Raw genomic sequence first — 24,495 nt, 5'->3', positions numbered from 1 at the left:
GAGCCATCACACACTCGACGAAAGATAGCACCCCTTTTAGCTGGGAAAATGACCAAGAAGAAGCATTCTGCGAGCTGCAAAGACGCCTGCAAAGCCCGCCCGTGCTGGCTCATTTCGACGAAGACGCCGAAACGGAAATGCACACAGACGCCAGTGATGTAGGCTTGGGTTCCGTCCTCGTCCAAAAACAAAGCGGTTGCAAATAAGTAATCGCCTTTGCCAGCCGTGGTCTGTCGAAAGAGGAGAAAAACTACTCAGCGTCTGAAAAAGAGTGCCTTGCTATTAAATGGGTGATTTAAAAATTTCGCCGATACGTGTATGGTAGACCGTTCAAGGTTGTGACAGACCACCATGCGCTGTGTTGGCTCGCAAATTGGAAGGACCCCTCTGGTTGTCTTGGGCGGTGGGGCTTGCGCCTTCAAGAGTTCGACGTTACAATCGTCTATAAATCCGGCAGGAAACACTCCGACGCCGACTGCCTGTCCCGCGCTCCCGTCGACCCACCAGCACAAGACTCTGATGAAGACAGCGTGTTCTTCGGAGACGTGACGGAGAGCGACCTGGCCGCCCAGCAGCGTGCCGAGCCCGACTTACGCGTCATAATTGACTACCTCGAAGGATACAACGTCGCCCTGCCTAGGACCTTCAAACTCAACCTACCAGCATTCAGCCTGAAAAACTCCGTTCTCGTGAAGAACTTCAGGCCGGAACCAGAACTAATTATCTTCTTGTCATCCCCGCAGAACTTCGCGACGAAATTTTGGAAGCGTGCCACGAAGACCCGACTTCCGGGCATCTCGGAACAGCCCGTACAATTGGTAAAATCAAGGCGAGGTACTACTGGCCCCGCCTTACATCTGACGTCACCCACTACGTCCGCAGCTGCCGTGACTGCCAGCGACAAAATACGCCACCGACGAGACCCGCCGCACTTCTGCAGCCGATCGCCGTCCTATCGAGGCCCTTCCAACAGATTGGAATGGACCTTCAGGGACCGTTCCCTACATCCCGATCCGTTAACAAGTGGATTGTCGTAGCGACAGACTACATCACGCACAACGCAGAGACCGCCGCTCTTCCGAGGGGGACTGCACAAGAAGTCGCACATCGTTCATACGCCAAGTTGTTCTGCGACAAGGAGCCCCGGAAGTCCTAATCACGGACGGCGGAACGGCCTTTACTGCGGAGCTTATGCAAGGAATATTACGCTACAGCAACACGGATCACCGAAGAACGATGGCGTACCACCCCCAAACAAACGGACTCACAGAGCGTCTGAACAAGACAATCGCAGATATGCTGTCAATGTACGTCGACGTTGAATGATACTTGGGATGTCATGTCTGCGTACAACACGGCTATCCAGGAAACTATATATGCAGATGACGCCGTTCGAGCTTGTCTACGGAAGACGGGCCACTACGATGCTTGAGGCCATGCTTCCGCTTGTAGAAGACGACGACCTCAACCACGAGGTCCAAGGATACCTTCAGCGTGCGGAGGAGGCGCGCCAGCTCGCTCGAGCTCGTACAACGGACCAGCAGCTGGTGGATGCCGGGCGCTACAACCTCCGACGCCGAGACGCCGAGTACCACCCAGGGGATCGTGTTTGGGTTTGGACTCCTATCCGACGACGCGGACTGAGTGAGAAGCTTCTGCGACGGTATTTCGGACCCTACCAGATTTTACGACGTGTCGGCCAACTTACCTACGAGGTGATCCCCGATGGTGTTTCCGGAACATCACGACGACGCACGCGGCCCGAAGTCGTCCACGATGTTCCCTTGAAACCTTACTATGCAAGATGACGGACGTATTTTTGTTGCTTGTTCGGATTGTCTTTTGTTTTAGCATCGGGTCGATGCACTCTTAGAATGGGGGTAGTGCTGGGAACCATGTATGGGTTTGTTTATTTATTGTTTGTTTTTACTACCCGGCCACGCCCGGCTCTGTTATCTGTGGACCAAGCGAACCGCGTCTTCCATTCTTTATTTTTATGCCGCACGGGCTATTTCATTCAGATAAGCAGTCTGTTTCGACTTAACGTCAGAGTAATCTTCTGAGTAACGTCAGAGTAATCTTAACCCAGAGTAATCTTCTGTGATCTACAATGTTCGGGATGTACAGTCTTTGTCAAAATTTTGTTGGCCACGGCGACCGTGGCCGGAGCAGGCGCGCTGCCGAGCAGGGTCGCTGCGCTTGCCGCTGTCGGCTGGTTACGCGGCTAAAGATAGTGAGGGGAACTTTCACGCTTCCATTCGTAGTATGGCTGGCGCGATAAGTGCAGCGGGGCCGGTTTCTCAAAGCAGGCGCACTTCGCTTCAGCGCAGGCACTTTGCGCAGCACTTGTCGCGCCGGACACATATCAAGAGGAAGAGCAAAAGTTTCCCTCGCTCTCTTTAGCCGCTCAACCAGCCGACAGCAGCAAGCGCAGCGCCCCTGCTTGGCCGCGCACCTGCTCCGGCCACGGTCGCCGTGGCCCACAAAATTCTGACAAAGGCTACATCGACGGTTCCAGAAACACTCGCGCAGAACGATAAAAGCCTGTAGAGCAGACGCCGTGGCATTCGAATCGTCGACGCTCGCCTTCGCACGTCACTTTGGTAACTGCGGCTTAGCCGCCTGTATTCTTTGAGTTGTTAGGGGAGCACAAGTTCGCTCCCAGAAACTTGGTTTTTCTTGACGACAACAGCGTCATCTTTGGCCACGGGACTATATATATATATATATATATATATATATATATATATATATATATATATATATATATGTGTGTAACGCAGGAGACATGGCGTCCGTCGAACCAACACCTTTATTACTACTTCTTCTTCCTCGTCCACCACTATCGCACCGCACCGTCTCTTGGTGGCTAATCTCCCATTCCGGCCAACTGCCCTGCACCATCCACCTGCGGGACGTCACACGCTTCCCCCTCCCCCCGAGAGTGTGTTCGGTGTAGGGGCGGATAATATCGCCTTAGCCTCCCCACATGGACAATGTCAGTCTGACGACCGAGTGGAGCCACGCTGCGGTCGATCTCGTAGTTTACCGCAGAGATCTTGCGTAGGACAGTATACGGCCCTTCCATTATCGCACAGAGTTTGCCGCGGTTGGGATGCCAGGGTGTCTCATATAACACACAGTCTCCCACCTGGAGTTCTGACGGAAGAAACTTCTTGTCGTAGATGAGCTTATTCTTCTCGTGATACGCCAGGGAATTGCGGACTGCGTTTGCGCGAGCTTCTTGCAGGGTTTCGGCAGTGTTGGAGAGGAGGCAGGGGTATGATGGTGTGCCATACATGAGAAAACATGGTGGGTAGCCGGTGACTTCATGAGGTGTCTTGTTGTACTCATCGACAACCTCTGGAAGAAGGCGTGTCCATGGTTTTCGCGGTTCGTCGTTGATTTTGCAGCGGAGGCGAGTAACTATGGACTGATTAGTGCGCTCGTTTAGGCCATTACACTGCGGTCGTTGAGAACTTGTGAAAAGCTGATGAATGTTGTTGTGTTTGAGGAACTGCTTGAATTTGCCTGCGGTGAATCCTGTTCCGCGGTCGGAGAGGAACTTCCGAGGCTTTCCAGCAACGAAGATGCTCTTCAGGCAGGAAATGTACGCATCGCAGGTCTCATTTCGGTGCGCAAAAGCCCAAACATAACGAGTGGCATGATCAACGGCCAAGTGAATGAACCTTTTTGGAGAACCGTAGTTCGCAAAACCTCCGATGGTATCCATGGCCAGAAGATCAAATGGTTGTTCAGCTGGTGGTAGGGACTCCAAAGATCCGAAACGCTTGGTCTTCGTCTTCTTGCAGCGCTGGCAAGTGTCACAGTGGCGAATGTATTTTGAGACGTCGGTGATGATGTCAGGCCAATAATATTGTGGAGACAAAAGTCGCAATGTCTTCTTGACTCCAACGTGACCAAAAGCGTCATGAGCCTTCTGAAGAAGAGAAGATCGCAGAGCGGCAGGAACGTAGACTTTTCGAATCCCTCTACGCGTCACTATGACCATTCCGTTCTCCATGACGTGCTTGCAAGGCGGTTTGTCGTTGGGATGCTCTTGCAGTTGCTCAGCTGATAGAAGCTGAATAAATGGGTTTCGCTATAGTGCATCAGCTTCGATGTTGTCAGTGCCCTTTTGGTGCTTGATATTGACATCGTACATGGAGAGCTTCAAGGACCATCGAAACAGACGGCCTCGCGGATTCTTGATGTTTTTAAGCCACTGTAGCGCAGCGTGATCGGTAACTACCGTAAAAGGTTTTCCATGCAGATAGCAGTGCCATTTGTCGATAGCGTCAATAATTGCCAAGCATTCAAGCTCCGTGATGGCGTAATTGACTTCATGCTTGAGCAGCTTGCGTGAGTGGTATGCAACTGGGTGCTCCCGGCCTTCTTCATAAGCCTGCTTCAAAACGGCGCCGATACCTTTGCTGGACGCATCACAGTACAGCACACAAGGTTTGGAGGCATCGTAGATGGCAAGAACCGGCTCTTCCGTGACACATTTCTTCAGCTTATTGAAAGCCAGTTGGCAGTTTGAGTCCCAGTTCCACGTAGCGTCTTTGCTGAGGAGGCACGTCAGTGGATGGGCAATTTCACTGAAGTGAGCGATGTACCGACGTTAAACATTTACGGTACCGAGAAAACGCTGCAGCTCTTTTGGGCGTGATGGTGTGGGAAACCGCAAAATCGCCTCCACGTTGCTTCGTTTCGGTGTGACTGCGCCATTTGAAACCCTGTGTCCCAGGTACTCAATGGATGTTTGTTCGAATTGACATTTCTTCATTTTGAGCCTGATCCTGTCGACTAGTGTAACGCAGGAGACATGGCGTCCGTCGAACCAACACCTTTATTACCAACTTCTTCTTCCTCGTCCACCACTATCGCACCGCACCGTCTCTTGGTGGCTAATCTCCCATTCCGGCCAACTGCCCTGCACCATCCACCTGCGGGACGTCACACACACATATATATATATATATATATATATATATATATATATATATATATATATATATATATATATATATATATATATATATATATATATATATATATATATTATATATCTTCTATTAGGACGTCGAGTCAGCAAAGAAGGAGGCAACAACTCAGCGCACGATTGTGACGGCAGACTTTATGCAAAGGTCCCTAAGAAGGAAATTGGAGAAAGGTCAGCGGGAAACTTCAGATGAGACAATCGCAACATTCGATGAGATACACTGGGGCGATTTTCAGAGAGCAATACCCTGAGGTTGAAGAACACATTCTTCTACGAACGAAATAATAGAAAATGGGCATGGAAAAGTCCCGACGGTGGAACAAAAAACGAAATTGACTTCATTCTAAGTGACACCCCAAATTCTGTTCAAGACTGAGAGGTGCTAAGTAAGATTCGGAGCAGCGAACACACGAAGGTTTGATGCAAGCTAAGGTTAATCCTAAAAGGGAAAGAAGGAAACATGTTTTGGAGTCAGTCAGAGCCAGATCACAGGAGTTTAAAATAATTCTTCAAAAGAATTCGCGCTCCTGAATGAGCTGAACGAGGTCAGTGTAGGGAGGGTAAAGGACAAGATAACAGCGGCACTCAGTGAATCATCAGAATCTGTGGGAGAAGCAACATGTAGGGAACACACTGGAAAGTTAACTAAGAAACTGAAGGAACTAATCACCAACCTTAGGAACATGAAAGCGTCAAGTACGACGGATAAGATTGAATTTGCGAGCTGTGTAAACTGATTAACACAAGTAAAAGAAACAGCATTCGTGTGTATAACATGGCAGTGATCGAGGAAACGCTGAAAATTCGGGGAAGCTTGAAAGTAACTAAGAGAAAGCTAGCCATTGGCAAAAACTGGATATAGGCACTCAGAGACTAGAAGGGTGACATTACGCAGAGCTTGGAGGCGAAAATAAAGATAGCAGAACGATTCTACGCCAGGCTGGACGACAGCGACGTTAAACCAGGGGAAACTACTGAGACTACAAGCTCAACTTACGATGTCCCACTAGTAACTACAGATGAAGTTGGAAAGGCTCTCAACGGTATGAAAATGAGAAAAGCTTCAGGTGACGCCGGCATAACCGTGGATATTTTGAAGAAGAGAGGAGATATTGTGCTAGAAAAATTTGCTGTACGTTTTTTTCGAATGCTTGAAGACTCAAAAAGTGCTCATGGCCTGGATAAACGCCAACATTATTCTGATTCTTAAGGAACCTCAAGAATTACCGACTCATCAGCCTGTAGTGAAGGGCCAGTGCATTGCGGGGGTCAATCCGCCGAACCCGTGGTGTAGCGCTTGCCGAACAGAAGGCGCCACCAGAAAAGAGGCCGCTTGGAAGAGAAGTGACAGAAGAAGAAGTTCAGAAGCGGTCGGCCAAGACGACAGCAGGACGGCGCCCTCGCGGTGTATGCCCGAGGTCCGTCGCCCGCGCTGCCTTCCAAGTTACAATCCGTCGCAGTGCAGGCCCGACGACAGCCCTGGACGCCGCCGGGAGAAGCCGGGGTGCGGCCCACGAGTGAGCGGTGTGCCGGTGACTCGGAGCGCGGGCAGCTGGGCCTCGTTTCGGGCCCAAGCTATCTCCTCCCGCTGCTAGTCATCGGCACCGCCCCGTTCTTCGCCGTGGGACCATAACGCCGGTTTGGAGCTCCTCGGCGCACAGAGCTCAGCAGCCTCGCGGACAGCGCCGACTTGTATCGACTCGCCCAAGCCTCCACGGTACTGCGCCGTGCCAGCCTCAGCGGTCTGAAGTAGGCCAATGCCTCGCTAGTTCTCTATGAGCCTTGTAAGTAGTCTTTCTCTGCTTTCCGTACCTGCCCATTTGGATTGCCTTTTGAATAGAATGGGTGTGTTTGTGTAGAAGCAGTTACACGGCTCATTAATCTCCGCGCGATCCTGCCCAAGGTCTTTACCGAAGTTGTAGCTGCCCCATAGGTGACAGCCTGGATCCCCATCAACTTAGAGAGCAGGCTGGGTTTTTGAAAGGGTACGTAACCAGAATAATCATCTATGTCATCAATCAAGTACTAGCAAAACCCTTGGAGTACATTAAACCCCTTTACATGGCACTTTTAGATTATGAGAAAGCATTTGATTCTGTACTCACCACAGCCGCGGTCGGAGGCGTCGGAACTATTTTTCGATTGGGGGAGCCCAAAAAATTGCACCATACATCATCATCATCGTCGTCATCATCATTTGTTCTCCTTGAGGGCTCATGCATGGGAAATATTGAATGGGATAAATAAATAAGCCCCATCACCGAATAAAATTAAATCAAATGAAATCAAATTTTTATCCAACATTACAGATGCTTGAGAGCAGTAAAATATCTAAAGCAGTAAAAGGACCAAAGCATCAAAAAGTAACTTGCATATTCTCTAAATCTACAGGGTACTCCAGTGCTAACAGTCAAGAGACATTGTGAGGAGTCGTATTTACATTACGCTGAAACATAAGCAGTGATTTGATAGCGAGTGAAGGAGACAGACACCCATGCTCGGAGTTCACAGCAGTGTCAAAACGGCAGGTTTAATTTCAGAATTATTCTATTTGTGCAAGCCACCATTTCCGGAATCATTGGTCTTTTATTCAGCGAGCTCTTGTTTGATGGGGCATCAGCGGAAGCCTAGAAGTGCCTTCTGACTGGGGGAGCTGTGCTCCCCCATTTGTACATTAGGAGGAGCCGTCGCTCCCCCTGCACCCCCTTTTCCGACGCCCCTGGCCGCGGTAGAAGCACTAAAAAACCCTGAAATAGAGACTACATAAGGCTTTTAGAAGAAATATATAAGGAAGGCACAGGCAGAATAACTTTCCATAAGCAAAGCGATAAATTTCCCATCCGAACGGGAGTAAGACAGGGAGATAGCGACTCACCAAAACTAGTCACAGCAAGTTTGGCGGAGGTATTTAGAACTTTTTACTGGAGAAACATAGGATTAAGAATAAACGGGTAATACTCGAGCCATTTTAGGTTTCCGGACGACATAGTCTTTTTTAGTGAGCCGGCAGAACAAATGCAAACAATGCTTGAGAAAATAAAATCCGACAGAACGGCCATGGGGCTAAAAATAAACATAAATAAATCTAACGTAATGAGGAGTAAGCATTCCGAAAACGTCCTCTTCAGCTTAGGAAACGGAACGCTATAAGTAAAGAAATTTACCTACCTCGCACAGGTGGTTAGTGCGAACCCCAACCACGAGAGAGAAATCCGGCGCTAGCTATGTAGTGAGAGAAATTTGGGCTAGCTATGTAGTGAGACTAGCCGGCCATCGGTGGACCATTGGGGCAACAGAGCGGACACCAAGAGACGGGTCCAGAAGAAGGGGCAGGCCAGTAACACCATAGAGGGATGAGGTGCGAAGCTTCGGGGGTAAACTAGAGACTCGAGCGGCGCAGGACAGGAGTGGTTGGAGGTGAGCGGAAGAGGTCTTCGTTCTACAGTGTACCTGAGCAGGCTGATGACTGTGATGATTATGAACTTTTTGTCGCATGAAAAATGGAGCTTGGTATTATTAGCCAACGCTAAAGATGACGTTGTCGGGTGTACCTGCTCCTGGAATCCGCTTAATACTGCATAAAAATGCGCGACGCACAAGAAATACCACCTTGCAGAAAAATATGGCTTAGATGGTTGGTTCAAAAAGCTATCCGTTTTCAAATAAATGTTCCTACAACAAAACCCATCATGTAGCGAAATTGTGCCTCATTTATGCGAGTGCTTCGCATTTTACGTAATTTTTCTTATATTTCACTTGGACATCTATAACGAGGCCTCTAGATAACGTAATGGAATACCACACGTAATATAACAAACGTAATAGAACAGACGTAAACGTAATAGAATATGAAGAAAAGACATCGGCGCGATTTCATACCTTGTCATCACGGCAATTTACTAAGATTCCATTCTCGTTTCTTAAATGCGCATGCCGTTGTCTCCATTCAAGAAGGTTTACAATCGATTGGAGCGAAAACAGAGCACCGCGAGCGCTGTATCATGTAAAGGCATTTGCTTGGCAAGCGACGCTTACCAAGCGGTACAGCTGCCTCCACACACTTGCACACAGCACAAAAAAAAAAAAAAGACGAGAGCACATGACAGTAGAATTATAGCACTATCATGCGAAGAAAGGTGCATTTTTGTATCCACGGAAAAACGGACCTTTTATTGACGTTTTCGACAGCACAACACTTGACAAAAATTTCACCGGCACTTTTTGTGTTCTACTCTTAACGATGTATGTAAATATTTATAGGTATATATGTCTGTGTTCGTAAGCAACACTCTTAAAGGCGCAGAGCTCGGGGCCAACCAGGCGCACACGCGTGCGCGGAGCTGCTGGCAATCCATGTATCGCCAACGTCGAGCGAGCTATGTACAAAGCGTTGTACTTACAACTCTAGCGTTTGTCCACATTTTGTTTACAAAATATAGCGTACTCATGCTCCGCACTTCACCCAGAAATATCACAGGCACGGGCAACGGCAACTGCCGAGTCCGGTGCCTCAACTCGGCGAAACGTGACGCAGAAGCTAATCATCATTGGGTGCACAAACTATAAACTTAGCTTTCCGCGCACAGACATATAGACGTATTTGAACCAGGGTTCATGTGTGTACGCGAACGCGCCGCGGTGGGACACAGACCTCGACAGTCTTTTTTATGTATGTGAACTACGACAACGCGCTGATTATACCGCTTTTGGCCACTTGACTCCCACACGGTCAAAATTAATCCGTATTCCCTCACTTCGGCATGCCTTACAGCCGAAGTGTGATTTGGGCGCGTAAATCCCAGATTTCGTTTTTTTTAAATATAGATCAATAGTACGGCCATAACTAAAAACGGGGCCCTTACGCGGTCCTAGAAAGCAAAATAAAAAAACTAATGAAATTTGAATTTAGCTCTATAGGGGCCACAAAAGAAGGCAAGAAATATTGGTTGATTACTTACTGCAATTAAATACATCGGATATACAGGTACCGCGCACTAGTTATGCAGAACCCTATAATTAAGGTTATTTGAGTCATTATGTGGTCATTGTAATTATATATGGTCATTATAACTGCTAAGAAGGTTCGTTCTCAGTGATTTGCCTGCCGCACTCGTATTTCCCAGTCCCGATAAGTTTTCTAAGATATTTTCAGGATCGTAAGCTGGCCATAAGTCACTGTGATAAAAAATTTCGGCTCATATAAGATAAGGTTGGGCTCTGCAACCCGACGGTGGTGGTTGCAGAGCCCAATCACAACACTGACCACTGCTGCTTATTGAAAATGAATGACGCCAAGCACGAGGACTTGAGGGCGTACTTACACACGTCTGAGGATTTTTTGCTTGAGCTGTACAATGATCACATTCTGTAATGTGAGCTCGTAAACTACCTGCGCAATGCACTAGCAATCCACCATAGATATTGTTCAAATTTACGGATTCTTACATTTCCGAAGGTAGACGTGGTGGAAAAAACTTATAAAACCCCAGTTTTCAAACCAAACATTCAGACAGTAGGCAGCCTCTTAGGTGGAGCATATCAGGAAACCCCATCACCTGGACACGCTTTGCCTTCCATAACTTGGCCAGTGTACCAGCCATATTTATTGTAACATTTCTGCGCGAATACGGAGCACACTGCACTTGCCTACAGTAACGTCTTTGCGTTCTAACTCTACGAAGAGCAGGGACGTCACGCCTAGACGAAGCGTAACCACGAGTGAAATATGAGAAAGATAGAAGAGAGAGACGGTGCACTTTGCTCAGCCGTGGAAAGCCAAAAGAGACTTTGCAAGGCAGCGGCTCTTCCACCGTGTGAGCTATCTCCGCAAGGCCCTGCTCCCATTCGACCGGGAGGCACCGTCGTTTGGTCGAATCGCCGAGTTTCACCAATCAAGGGGAAACACGCTTGGCCCCCTCTCGCGCGTCAACTCGCTGAGCATTCTTCTAATCGAAAAATAGAACGTTGTAGCGTACTATGGTGAACTACACTGAAAGGCGCCAACTGTACACGTGCTTTGTAGAGAGCATGCGCAGTTTTATCATGACGGAAGTGCGTGACAGTATTTGATTGCAGATTTACTATTTTGTAATGCGTTAAATAGGGTTTATAAGGTATTTGTTATTCGAGGTCAATCTTTTGTTTAGGCTAATTAAAAGCAGGCATTCATGTTTGTGGCATTATTTTGTCTCCTGTCTCCTTCGAACATCACTACTTCGCACGTATAACAAGAAAAAAAATGATAATGGTGCAAGGACGTTAACTCTCGCGTCTCTCCTGTACTGTCACGTAGTCACATAAGACCTCCATGACGATACGCTCCTGTGAAACATCTTGGGAGGATGAAACAAATGGTTCATCTTGAAAGAACCTCCATCCTACAGCAAGTTCAACGACGTCCGTAACAAGTTTTTTCTTCATTTCTTGGCAAATACATGCGTTAATTGCTTTATAACATGCATGAATCATCTCTCCACAACCCCCAACACAAGCAGTTATTTTCGTTTGGATTAGCTTAACTAAATTTTTATTGTGGTTTCAAGCACAAAAATCCTGAGAAATTTTTAGATAATTTGAACTATCCACTACGCCTTTGATCAGCATGCAGTGCTTAGCTTTCATGACTTTTTCAGCTGAAAAGAGTCGAATAAAATTTTGTATGTTAGTGCTTATAAATGAAAACATGCATTTATGAACAACTGTCGCATTTATTTGAAGGAAATTTCAGTGTGTGCTTTTAAGCAAATTGTAAGACCTCTGTCTATAGCATCTGCAGTGCTCTGGTCACAAACGCGAAACAAACCGGTCTTTTTATAACATTTCCTACAGAATACAGAACGAGAGTTAGGATACCACATTTTACGAGAATTGTTAAAAACCGAATGATGTTAAACAAAGTCAAATCATACAGTTTCGTTTCAGCTGCTTTCTCGTTAATCGTTTCACTTCCAGGTTTCAAGAGAGTTCACAAAAACTTCACACCAGTTCATTGTTCTGACAGCTGGTGCCAACTAGCAGGTGCTACCGCAGCAGGGGAGGCCGCTATGACATTTAAAGTGTTGAAAAATACGAATTTAATCTTTCGTAATTGTAAGGAGCTTCCTTGGGCAATCAAACAAAATCACCCTTTGTTGGTTCTTATCAATTTTCCATGTTGAGACAAATAGTGGCTATCCCTTCTTCGTAAGAAGCTTTCTTGTCTGTCGGTATATACACGGTTACTCGTGGTTTATTGGATGTTTGTACCTGCTGTTGTAATCGCCACCTCCGATGAGCTGACAGAAGTACCTGGCATCGAGATTGCCTTGCGGGTGGCAGCAAGACTGAGATCTTTGAGCTCCATTAAGGAATGAACAGCACACAGTTCGACACGCATCTGGCGGAGCGAAATGGGACCGAGATTTGAAAAGCCGTACTGCCGCTTTAGCGAAATCACATGAGGCAAAAGCAACTGGGCCTGCACACTGCCATTTCATTTTCAGTTTTTGTTAGTTTTGTGAAGTAGCAAGCACTTGCAGTGAAATCAGCCTCGGCCTAATTTCTGTGGAAGCGTCCTAAGGAACTCTAACGCTCTGAAGGAAGCGTTCAAGCTCATTAACACTAGGTTTTCGGCTTTATCTTTTACGTACGTGTAACCAAGAGGAGAAGAATAGCGCACGTCCCATCCGCCCGTTGACTGCTAAATCCCATGTCTCGCACAGTGGTAGCGCATTGCTTAAAGATATGCGATAACCCTGTAATGCTCTCTCTTCTGAAATATTACCGTGTAGACCCTGTATTTATGAATTCATAATGGTATCTCCCCAAGCTAGGCTTTCTTAACTGACGGCGAAGTGAGCTTTGGCTGTTAACTAAATGTACAGGCTGTAACATTTGCCCCTCTGTAATGGTTCATCACTTTGTAAGTGGCTTGATATATATTCGACCATCGTAAGAGAATAGGAAATTGCTGGCTAGTTTTGAAATGTTTGTTTTGAAGAACTAAATAGCCCACTGAAATAAGTCTTGCACTATCTTACATGTCCTCTAAACTCCAGCTGGTGCTTGAATGATTTTCGGCATCGTAAAGATATTACTCATTTAGCGTGTCCACATAAAAAATCCTCAAGTTCTTGACTTGAACATATGCTAAAATAAAAAGTTTTTCCGCCAAACTTCTTATTCTGCTATGCGTAAGGTTACTAAGTACAACCTGGGCTATAACGGTGCGCCCTTGAAAATAACAAATTTTAGTGCTAAACATTCCAACTTGAAATAGTCTGAATTTTGTGCTAACATTACAACCACTTTGCTATTACTCATGCTTATCGCAGGTGATTTTTGTTACCTCATTTTTGTATTTTTGGGACACTTTTGCCCGCGCCATGAATAGAGCAGCATCTGAGAGTACCTGAAATATATTAACACCCAATTAACACCCTATTAACACCCAAAGCCTTCGCGTACTTCTCTACGAAAAAAATTAACTGATAGCATATATTTAGCGAGCCATGCAGATGCAAAACTTTACGGCGTAACTATTGCTAACGCACCGTGCTCTACTTGTGCGGAGCTCGACAAGTGCTGACGGGCTGACAAAAAACTGAATCCGCAGACATTTCTAAACGATGGAGGCTACCACGAAAAAAAGCTCCAACAGTAGCACATCCCAACTAAGGACGAATAATTACTTAACGTTGCATCCCTGAAGAAGCCTTCACGGAGCCTAGCGGGGGGGAGGGGGCGGGAGGCAAGAATGTATCTTCAGTATTTCGACAGACGCACCGTCAAGTGATTGACGGAAATTAAAATACACCTAAGCTTATCCGTGCTTTATTACAATACTTATTCGGCTGGTGTCTTTTAGATGTCGGTTTCAAGCTGAACATTTGTAGTGGCGATGTTTGAAAGGACGACTAAATATCTAAATTCATCGTCCCAAACTCTGCCTGCTTTTTCGCCACGTCGAAGTTATTTGACATGTGCCTGGTGCAAAATTGTCCGTAGTTGAAAAAAAAAACTTACAAACTACCATACTGGCGCGTGAAGTCAATTTCAGTGGCTGCCCGGTAGTTATCAGTGCTGTTTTATGTGCGCATGTGCGATTTCGAAGCACGTGTGTGGGTGTGCTTGCGTAAGTGCCTGCGTGTCTGCCTGCATGCACGCGCGTTGTGCGTGTGTGCGTGCGTGATTCACAGCCGATTTTTCTAAGCATATCATTATATCTTTGAAACCTTTCTTCAGGTCCCTGCCTTCGAGGTCCAAAAACTATCGCTCCTCACTAAGGTCGATATTGGACAGTTTTCGTGATTGACAATGCTATGCTTGTAATGGACATCAAGCTGTGCGCAGTATCTGAGTTCACAAATTTGATAAAACTTGTGACCCCCTATATGACCTCAAGGAGGGCGTCACATTTGGCAGCGTCGTTTTTACGGATGCTGAGAGTGCATTCGTCATACTTGGTTATAAACGGGGAGTGGAAAGAAACGCCGTGGAAGCGAGAAGTTTTCGTCGGTTGATAAAGTAGGTATTTTTACTTAACCCGCAGATGGTGCTCTGCACCTCTTGGCACAATGGATGCCGCCTCTATACGCCGCTAACTGTGGTGCATTTTTACTGTGACATTTACGCTACACTCGATGTTTAGCAGCGCATATCTGAAAAAGCGTGTGTCCTACTATTGCAGCTATTATGGATTTTATACGATGTGGCAAGAAAACGGTCACTTGAGTTCATAGTTTTTGATTTGCGACTAATATAACGTGCTGCACAATAAACAGGATAGACGTAAACTGAGCATGCTATTACCCACTATTATGACCTGAATGAGTGAGGGGTTTCTCAAAAAGCTCGTTTCTCTAAGCTGCAGAGTGCATGCATAACATGCGTTTTTCGTTTGTTTTGACCCCGCTGTCCGCATTTTTCAAGACAAAAAAATTTCCGCCCTGCCGTAAAAAACGAGAATGGCATGCTTTTTGGCTTATTATGAACTTATGAGCAAACGATATAGACAACAGAGATAGGGCCAAAGAGTTCCATTTCTGCAAGATTTAGATCTGTCAGAACAGCTGGTCTTGCAGCTCGCACCACGGTTGTACAGCCCGCCATAGCAATTCTGTTTGATTGCGCACTTTTTGCCCGGTGAGTGCTCAAAACTTCAAGCATGATGTGCCTCATGCGACCAAGAATCATAAAGATCACAAAAACGTAATTAGAAGGCTCTTCGATCATTTATTTTTTACCAGCAAAGCCGTATCTGTGCTGAAAATATTCTTGGTACCACGGTGTAAGAAGTTTTTAGGCGATGATAATTCGCTCCAATCGGGGCCCAGATAACATTTACGAATGGACTGTCGTGCGAAGCTTGTTTTAACAACCCGGTAATGCTGTTTTGTGCAACGGGGCCATTAATATACCGAAAGAACATATATTTGGTGCCTATTAAAAGGAAGCAGCCTGAGTACATTGCCGTAGAAATGGTTGATTTCACTTCGATGCCGGCAGCATTTGGTGCATTCCGTTATGCCTTGCTCCCAGCGTGCGAACAGCATGCGCAGGCGCGTTATCAATTGTTGTGCATTCTTTGGGGGGCATATGAAAATTTTTAGTTACTCGACGCGCCTTCACGTTCAACAAGAGCAGCGCACTGGAAACGGGACACAGAGAAGAGACGCGGACATCAGTTTACACGATCAGTCCACAACTCGTCGATTAGCCCACACTCGTCACTTAAATACTCCAAATGTAATTGCATCGTTTTACAAGTCATATATCTTCACCCTTTCAATAAAATCTCAGCTAGCGCTGTGTTCGCGTTCCTCCCCTGCATCTCGTTCCAGTGAGCTTTTCCTCAATAGCGTCAAAATGAAAGCTATCCCATCATTCCACACGCGCCTTCATGCACTGCAGCATTTCCAGATGATATTCAACGCATAATATCAGGATGCAACTGCAACGTTCCAGGCTTTATGCGAAATGATGAATGCGGAAAATGATGAATCAAGGAAAATGAGAATGCGTGAGCACACCGTCTCTGGCTTTGCACACAAAAGAAAAAGCCTTCTCACAGCTTCAATCACATTCTCTGTTTAAGCCGCGCCTTCCGTGGCTATTTTAGCGTTTCTGCGCATTTGTATGTATGTTGGCTTTCTTGTCAGTAAAGCATCAGTTGATGTCTAGCGCTCGTCCTGTGTCACTGTATCTTCTTCTGTGCCCGTCTAGTGCGCTTTTTACCATGTCAAAGTCCAGCTGACACATCAACTTTCTGATCACACGAGAAGACCAAATACAGATCATCTACCAACGCTCCCCCATTTGGGGTACCTGTTCACGCATGGGCATTTTGCAAAGTCGATATGATGGGTGAATGCGATAAAAAGTTATTTCTCGTAGTGCTGTGAATTCCGCGCCCATACTACCACGCTCCTCCGATATCAGAGCACATAGCCGACGTCGCGCGATATCGGCGTGGTCCATACACCCTCTAAACAATTTTAATGGCCCCAGGCCTGATGCGCCCTAAGTATGTGGTCTCCAGACATGCCGACAAATGCGCAACATTCGAGCGCCGCTGTTCCTGACCGTGTTTCTAGGCTCCGCGACTATATGGTTTTCGCACGCGTTGATGCGTCGAGGTGACGGACGCTTACAGCCCAAACGAAGACCATATCTGTGCGTTGAATAGCACCCAAAAAAGGGTAAACATCATAACCTACTCTTCTTACACCGTGGGTGCCAATGAGCCCAATCACGCCCTCGGCATGGGTTACGAAAACAACGAGCGACATTGAGGTTTTTTGTGTCAGGAGCATCGTTGTTATGTTGCTCGAAAAAGCATTCAACGTATTCTTAGCAAACAATGGGCCACGTTCCCGGTAAGTTGATAAGCAAAAAAAAAAAGATAGAGGTTTGCCAGAATGTTTGCTTGAGCCCATTATTTACAATGAACCTTCATCTCTGAGAAAAAAGTTAAACATGTCAGCTTGTTGCTGTCCATGGCATGATGGCGATTATGCACAAGTGCCCTCCATATGAGCACAATGTATAACCAGTAGCCAAGCAACCATGAAGCCCACATCTTGATCACCCCTTTTTTGCACGAGGAAGCGCTGACAACTCTGAAAAGCACTGCCACGCCATGGCTGTGAACTGAAATCTGTCAGTATGCCATCATCATCTGCCATCAGGAATGAATGAAGTCGTTTCAGTCATGGTGACAAAAACCCCGATAATTTAACAATGTGCAACAAAAGCTACCAAAGGTGACTCAAATACAGAAATTCACACATCAAAATCTCATGCGGGTACAAAGTAAACCTAGCACAACAACGTACGCACTTCAATATACAACACAAGGTTGCATTATATTGATTACAAACATTTAAGTTGGAATGTTGTTGGTTTCAAACAAGCAAATAGATCTCCTAGCCTAGCAACACGATGTATGGCTTCCGTAACTTTCATCTTCGCTTCTCTCCGGCTAAACTTTCCATGACGAATTCTTTGATCTTAATATGCATCTATCATTCCACGTGTAATTGTAATGATTGGCGCACCACGAGGTAAATGATGTCTCTAAATAGTGCTATCAAATGTGCATTACCCAGGCTTTTAGTTCCCATCACTTCTTCGAAGTTATGTTGACTATTTTGCTATAGTTAACTTTTCCGTCTTAGACTGCAAAGCAAGACAAGATTCTTCTGGAAAGTACCATCTCTGAACTATACAGTGAAACAAAATAGACGTAACAGAGCATACGTCCCGTTTTACTGTTTCATCCTTTGTCGAGTAACGCGATTATAACATGAATAAAGTTGTTAAGCAACCCGTAATTCTTTGAGCCTTCTAGTAACCAGACAGCATTAACGATTAACATTTAGAAAAAACGCCTTTGTCATAACTTTCAGGCATGTGTTATAGAAAAGCAAGCAAAAAAACTAAGGCTACCAAAGCTAAATCATACCAAAGCTACCTGTAGACTGTATGGCGGAAAACGGTGCCAGTCTTTCTTGGTAGCCTGAACGATGAAGGGATTTTGAAGTCAAAGTGACTCGGGTGCGACATGGTACAATGTTCAACAAGTGGGAGTTGCACACAAGCAGACAACCATGGTAATACTTTGCTTTTTCCTTTCAACTCATAAGGCCTTGTACGTGCATCTCGTCCGCCGCTCCAAAACAGTGCAACTACGGCAAGAGATACACATTTGCAACACTTGAGTAACAAACGTTTGATGCTCGAGTGTCCACCCCATTTCAAAGTTCTGGTTAGATGCGGCGAACACCTAGAGTACCAAAAACTGCGCATACACCACACAAGTCACCTGTGGCAAGGGGCGTTTGTTTTCACCAGCACCACATCAACCGAAGGCAGCCTAGACTGGAGAACGCCGCAGCGAAACATGAATGTGGAAGCCTAGGGACCACGCTGCGTGGCCACAAGAAAACGCAAAAGCTCCGGCAGATACGTTTTGTATCTTATGCTGAACCACCGCTCCTCAAACAACTGTTCATTCTTGCTTCACCGGCGGGTAAGCACAATGCATCCTGAAATGTGGCGTTCCCTGTTTGTTAGAACATTTTATATGGAGAGGGGATCAGGCGCTCTCACATACTTTTCTGCCTGAGCTATTCTTTCTCAAAGACTGTCGTTTCATTGATGTGTTGCTTGTAGCTCGCATTACACCTGCAGCTCCTTCATTTGTTAATCTACGGGTACTGACACATCGCTGTGATGTTCGCGGTCTCGACCTGCTCCAGTCTGGGCGGCGCCTTGGGAGAGATCCAGCGTCACCGTCACACGGGACTAGACTTGTGGTGGCACTCGTCGAAGGACGCGTCATTGTTGTTCCCATTTGACGCCTTCGCCCGCTTGTCAAGTAAGAGCGCAGCGTCTCCGGCACCAGCGCACCCCTTGTGGCTTCCGAAGGAACCCCGCGACTCGACGGGGCCAACGGGGCCACATCCCGGGTCACTGCTCAGGATGCGTATCTTCTGGACCATCTCTCGAATCTCGTAGCGGAGAATGCCCAGGAAGCATAGCTTGAGGAAGGCCATCACACAGAAGCCCAGCACGCACAGCAGGTCCGCACTGCGCTGAAGCCACTTGAGTAGCGCGTCGTGGCAGGGCGTCCGGTACGCGCCAGTGGCCCTGTCCAGGCACGCCGCGGTGCCTCCCGCCTGGACCCTGACCGTCGGGCAGCAGGAGGCCGGCACCTGGTGCCTTAGCCAAGGGTGCACCATCCGCTGCTCGCGCAACCAGGCGGTGGCGTTGTAGTCCTCAGGACCGTCCACTCCACAGCAGCGCTGCTCGCCTTGAAGACGATCCCAGAGCAGCCGGTAGCCAGGACGAAGCCCATAGCCATCCTGCGACGGAAGTTGCCAGTTGGATGATAGCGTCGCCACAAATTGTGGCCACTGCAAGAATTCCGAAGACACCAGAGCATCTTGCGCATAAATATTTTATCCCGCCAATAAGTGTTCGGTACGCACAACCTAATATTCTGCAACGTGCCTACCATGAGACCGCATGACTTTTTGCACAACACGTCGGCGAGGCTACAAAAAAATGCCTTTAGCCAACTATGCAACTGACATACCCCTGAAACTGTTTTAACCAATGTAACAACCACAGGTGCATCTGCAGTTTAAAATAACTTTTCCAAAGCAAAACTTCAGAGCTGTATTAAAGATGGAGAACAGTTGTTCCGTCGACGCATTCTAACCAACGTAAACTAGTTTGTGAGCAACACGTGCTTGAAGCGCTAGCTCTTTCAACCGCGGTTTGCTTATCGTGGCAACACCGGGTCTAAGGCAGTGCAGATACAAACACCTGTCTATCGTTTAAATAAGCAGCAGTAGCGGTCAAACTGCACATTTGTTAAAAAACACGATCGATCAGAATAGATCGTACTGCAGGATTCGTAGCATTGAGCGCAAGAACGGATAGCAAGCCTCATCGAGCCGACCTTAAACTTCAACTTCATTTTCACAATTTTCCCCTTACACAACAAAAATGCTTGGACAGGAACAAAAAGCTACAGCAAAGTAGCTTGACGTCAATCCTGCCCATTTCTTGGCACCGAGGAAAACAAGCAAGGATTCAAATGAACGCAAAATACACGAGAGCAATGCGTTACATGCTCATATACATTCATAAAACAAAAGAAACAAATTCATGTTAAGAATGTGGAAGAGCACATGTATGATAGAATAATCTCACATATTTCACATTTCACATATACAGCGAAGGTGTACATACTGGGAATGCGTAAAAAATGTGTCATTAAGTGTACACGTATTACAAGGTATGAACGACATTATTTCACTACCACAAATTGGGTTATAATTAAAGTCATGAACACTGAACAGGAGCTACTACATAAACATGATTTTATGCAACATTTAAAATGTAAAAAAATAGCCGTAGTTACTTTGTATTCATGATAAGACATCTCTTTAACTCTTTTTTACTAATATTGCCCAAATAAATTCCCTGCTGTTGAAGGCGTATTAAGAAAGCGGGCATGCAGTGCTCTAGTCTATAGAAACCATGGTTTGTGCCAGAAAAAGGTATTAACCATAGGTGTCTGTTCCTAGCATTACATTAGAATTCTTGATGTGTCCTCAGATTAAGGAGCGTATTTAAGGAGCCTCTTAAGGAGCGTATTTTTATGTTTCAAACTTTGCTTATATTTCATAATCAAATTAACCTTGAAACTGTGTTGCACGGGAAGCACGTCTAGCGATTCGAACAACTCGGCCATGTGCGCGTCATAAGAAGCATTTTCAATGTGGCGGATGGCCGTCTATTGTAATAAGACGAGTTTGTTAATGTCGCCTTGTGATGTTTTTCCCCATACCAGGTACAGTAATTTATGTGAGGCGCAATCATAGGGTTGTAAGCAACAATTTAACCTTGGATAGAAGTGCGTGCCAAAATTTACATAGGACACCACAGGCCTTTGCCACATGATCGACTTGGGCATTCCAGTTCATGCGTTGATGAAAAATCACTCCCAATGTCTTCATTTCCTGCACAAATTCCAGGTTTTCTGTCCCTAAGTATAAACTGATGTTACGATTCACAATGTTTTCAACTGTTTTCTACAGGCCTTTGTTTTGGAGGCATTTATTTCCAAGCAATTTATTTTAGCGCATTTTAATATTTTTAGTAATTCAATATTGGCTGCGCAAGTTAGATCGTGACCATGTGTGGACTGGAAAAGGAGGGAAGTGTCATCTACATACACGACGCACTCGGCATTTTTATTAAGCCTGGTTACGTCATTCAGTAGAGATTAAAAAATAGTGGCCCCAGTATCCTATCCTGCGGAACTCCCGATGTTATTTTTAATAAGGGGGAACGATTTTTATCAATTACAACACACTGCTTCTATATTTTAGGTACCAGATCAAAATCCCAAGTGAAATACCGCGACATCCATAATGCTCAAGTTTAACAGCTAGTACTTTCATTGATTCATGCCTTCGAGAAGACAATATATACACCCAGTGTCAGAAGCCTATTTTCGAAACCGTTAGGTATAAATTTTTTTGTGTTAATAACGGCAGTTCGGTAGACATACCGCTAGGAAAACAAAACTGTTCGGAGATAATAAAAAGTGTTTCTGACAAACAGACAAAACACGTTTGCATATAAATTTTTTCTAGACCTTTGGAGATAACGGGTAATATTGATATCGGCCTGTAAGTTGAGAAAGTGTTTCTGTCCTTAATTTAAATGTTACAGTTACTATGGCGCTTTGCATATTTCTGGGAAAGTACCCGCAGGTAGGCAAAAGTTAAAAATAAACGAAAGTACTGGTGACAAGACTTCAAGGCTATATTTAATGGGCTTTATTTCTCTGTCATCAATATCACGAGTTTTGCTCTTTTTCAGGGATGTGAAAGCTGAGTATATTTCCTCAGGACACGTGGGTTGTAGAAAAGCCGTTTCCAAGTTTGGAGCACTAGGGTTGTGAAATACGTAATAAACTTATGCACTAACTCCTTACCCTTTAACAATGCATTATCAATTTTTAATTCAAGCTCGTCTTTTCGAGAAGAATTATTGTATAAGAGTTTATTTATTTCTCGCCAGGCTAAATCGCTATTTCGAAGTCGTCCATTAAACAAGTTTTCAAAGTAGGAATTTTTGGTTCTGCGCAGATATTTGATCGCGTGGTTTCTGAATTTCCTAATTTCGAATGATCATTCGGGTTCTTTGTTTTTACAAACTAAAACATCTTTTTTGTTGGCCATTCTATAACACTCATTGTTCAATCATGGTTTTCGCAGTTTTTTCGACTTCTTAACCCGTTTGAACTTAAAACATTTAGGATAGGTCAACTTAAGCAAACTCATGAAAACATTGTATGCTTCCTCTGCGCTCGTGCACTCATATACCGCGTTCCAATTAATGTTTGTTATCTCATATCGGAAGGCATCTAAGGTGTCGGTGTTTCACACAGTCTTCGACAGCGTTTCTGCCGGCAGGTAAAGCAAACATAAAGTATGAGTATTGCTGACAACGAGCCCATTCAGCGCGGTAAGCGTGCTTGCTGCTCTTTATCATCATTATTTTTTTTTGCTAGTGCATAAAGAGCATTACTGAGAGTCTGTAATTAATAAAATTCTCTGTTATTTTCGAGAACGCCGTAGTGGCACGGACATTTTTGCCGCATAGAATTACAAGCGCCATTATACTTACAAGCCTGCCGTGACTGCGTAACAGTTACTTTAGAAAGAATTCATAGGTTATTTTTGTTTTTTTCTTCGAATTAAACGAGGCGACGTGTATATGTAAACCGAGTGGTGACAACAAACGCTAACTCTTATTTAGAGTGAACATTAAAGGAGCCATGAAGACAAAACCCAACTTTGCTTCATTAGAAAGATTCCCTCGTTAGAATCATACTGACACCACTTTTAACGTGAACTTCTCTCAAATAAGCTTCATAATTAGGAAAAACGGCAATGGCCGTGCGACTCGCTAGCTCATTCCCCGCAACAGAACCTGTGAAGTCATACCAGCCAGCTCTGCGATTGGCGGAGGCCGGCAAAAGCAAATGCAAGTTATGCAGGGCTTCTTATCTTCTTGCGTGAGATAATTTCGCTTAAATCTAACGCATATATTCATTCAGTGGTGGGGTAAGCCCGCAATTGCTACGAAAGTACACGTAAACATTGAAGTACCAGAGCGTGCTGTAGTTGGTACTGCACACACTTGGCTTGTCATAGCTGCACAGCAGTATGGCGCTTTCGGGTTGTCCAACACGACAAAGGCCGATTGGCGTAAGCGACATTTTGTGACGTGACCCTGTTTGTCGAGTATACCCCATGTTTCACAACGCGAGTAATTTCTACCGTAATGAAAACAAGCCAGGCGCAGGTAACAAAGCAAAGGCGGGCAATGGTCAGCCACGGTACGGTGGCGCCATCTGGGAGGACTGACGGTAAACAAGGCCCTGTAGTTCCCTGAATGCTTCAAGGCCTTCACTTCAAGGCCTGCTTTTCTGACGACATCGTAGACGACCTCACAAAACACAACATTTGGCGGGAGAATCACAATTTTAACATAAATTGATTAATTTCTTAGTGAATAAGCCATCGTTTGCTGCCTGACAAGCTGCGGGGGCAATATAAAACACCAAATCTTTCGAATAAAACAAACTTGTACTTTGTCTTCATGGCTCCTAAACGTTCCCAGGCCCCTCAACTCGTTTTTCGAGAAAATAAATTTTTCTGAACCTACCCGTATTTCCAATTTTCCATGGCTCTATGAAAAATGTACTCTGCTAAAGGAAGCAATGTCATGCTGTAGTTAATGTGGGAGCATTGCTATTTGACTAGGTTCCCGTGTGCGTTCAGTGCTGCGAGGGGCACAAGCGGTCGCAGGGCCGATCAGGAGTGCCGCTGTGCGCCGCGAAGAGTTCCCAGCTCGCTAGTGACTGCTGCGCCCCCAGGTGAGGCAGCGGTTGTTCTTAAAATTTATTACTGAGGCACGAGCTATGGGTCCGCTAGGAACGCACTTTTTGTTTTATTTCTAAGGCACACAACCTAAAGCCACGCGACCGGAAGTAATTAACTTACGGGGCGAGAAGGCGCATGCTGCCGATTCCTCCTTTGAGGTGCCGCTCACACTGCGGCTGTTGCTATGGCTAAAGCCCCTCCATGTTCCTGTCGTTTCGAGCTCTCCATGCTGCTTTCAACTTAAGCTAGCCACATGGGCGTCATCAAAAATATCATGCACCCCTCCCTCTGCAACGACGACGGTTGAAAGCGAAGGTTTCTCGTGACTGATTCTTTGGCTGGGAAATCCCGCTCTGCAAGTGTGTGCTACTCTGCAGGTACGAAGCCCTGTTCTAGAACACCCACAGCACCTCTCGGGTGTGCACTCCGTACGCCTAACGTTCGGGTTTGGGGCGCGAATCAGTACCTGTTGCTTCGCGCTTGCTTCGACCGTGTCGAAATGGATGCCCGCTTCATAACGCGAGGAACCCAGCTTCT

General features: G+C 45.9%; 2 protein-coding genes across 3 annotated transcripts in view; one reads left to right on the top strand and one right to left on the bottom strand.

The window, feature by feature from the left end:
- LOC144176057 (pseudouridine-5'-phosphate glycosidase-like) overlaps positions 1 to 24,495 on the top strand; it is a 307,408-nt gene that overhangs the window by 251,974 nt on the left and 30,939 nt on the right. The gene's annotated exons all lie outside the window — the stretch shown is intronic.
- LOC144176059 (CD151 antigen-like) overlaps positions 9,130 to 24,495 on the bottom strand; it is a 366,885-nt gene continuing 351,519 nt past the window's right edge. For both annotated transcript variants that reach the window (XM_077705182.1, XM_077705181.1), the window contains one exon: positions 9,130 to 19,350. In XM_077705182.1, coding sequence (XP_077561308.1) covers positions 18,781 to 19,350 — 570 coding nt within the window. In that variant the 3' untranslated portion in view covers positions 9,130 to 18,780. The remainder of the gene's footprint in view (positions 19,351 to 24,495) is intronic.

The sequence above is a fragment of the Haemaphysalis longicornis genome, unplaced genomic scaffold (genome assembly GCF_048455015.1).
Source record: "Haemaphysalis longicornis isolate Haplotype H1 unplaced genomic scaffold, Haemaphysalis longicornis Haplotype H1 scaffold_3, whole genome shotgun sequence".
NCBI lineage: Eukaryota > Metazoa > Arthropoda > Arachnida > Ixodida > Ixodidae > Haemaphysalis > Haemaphysalis longicornis.
This window is presented reverse-complemented; position numbering and strand designations above follow the sequence as displayed.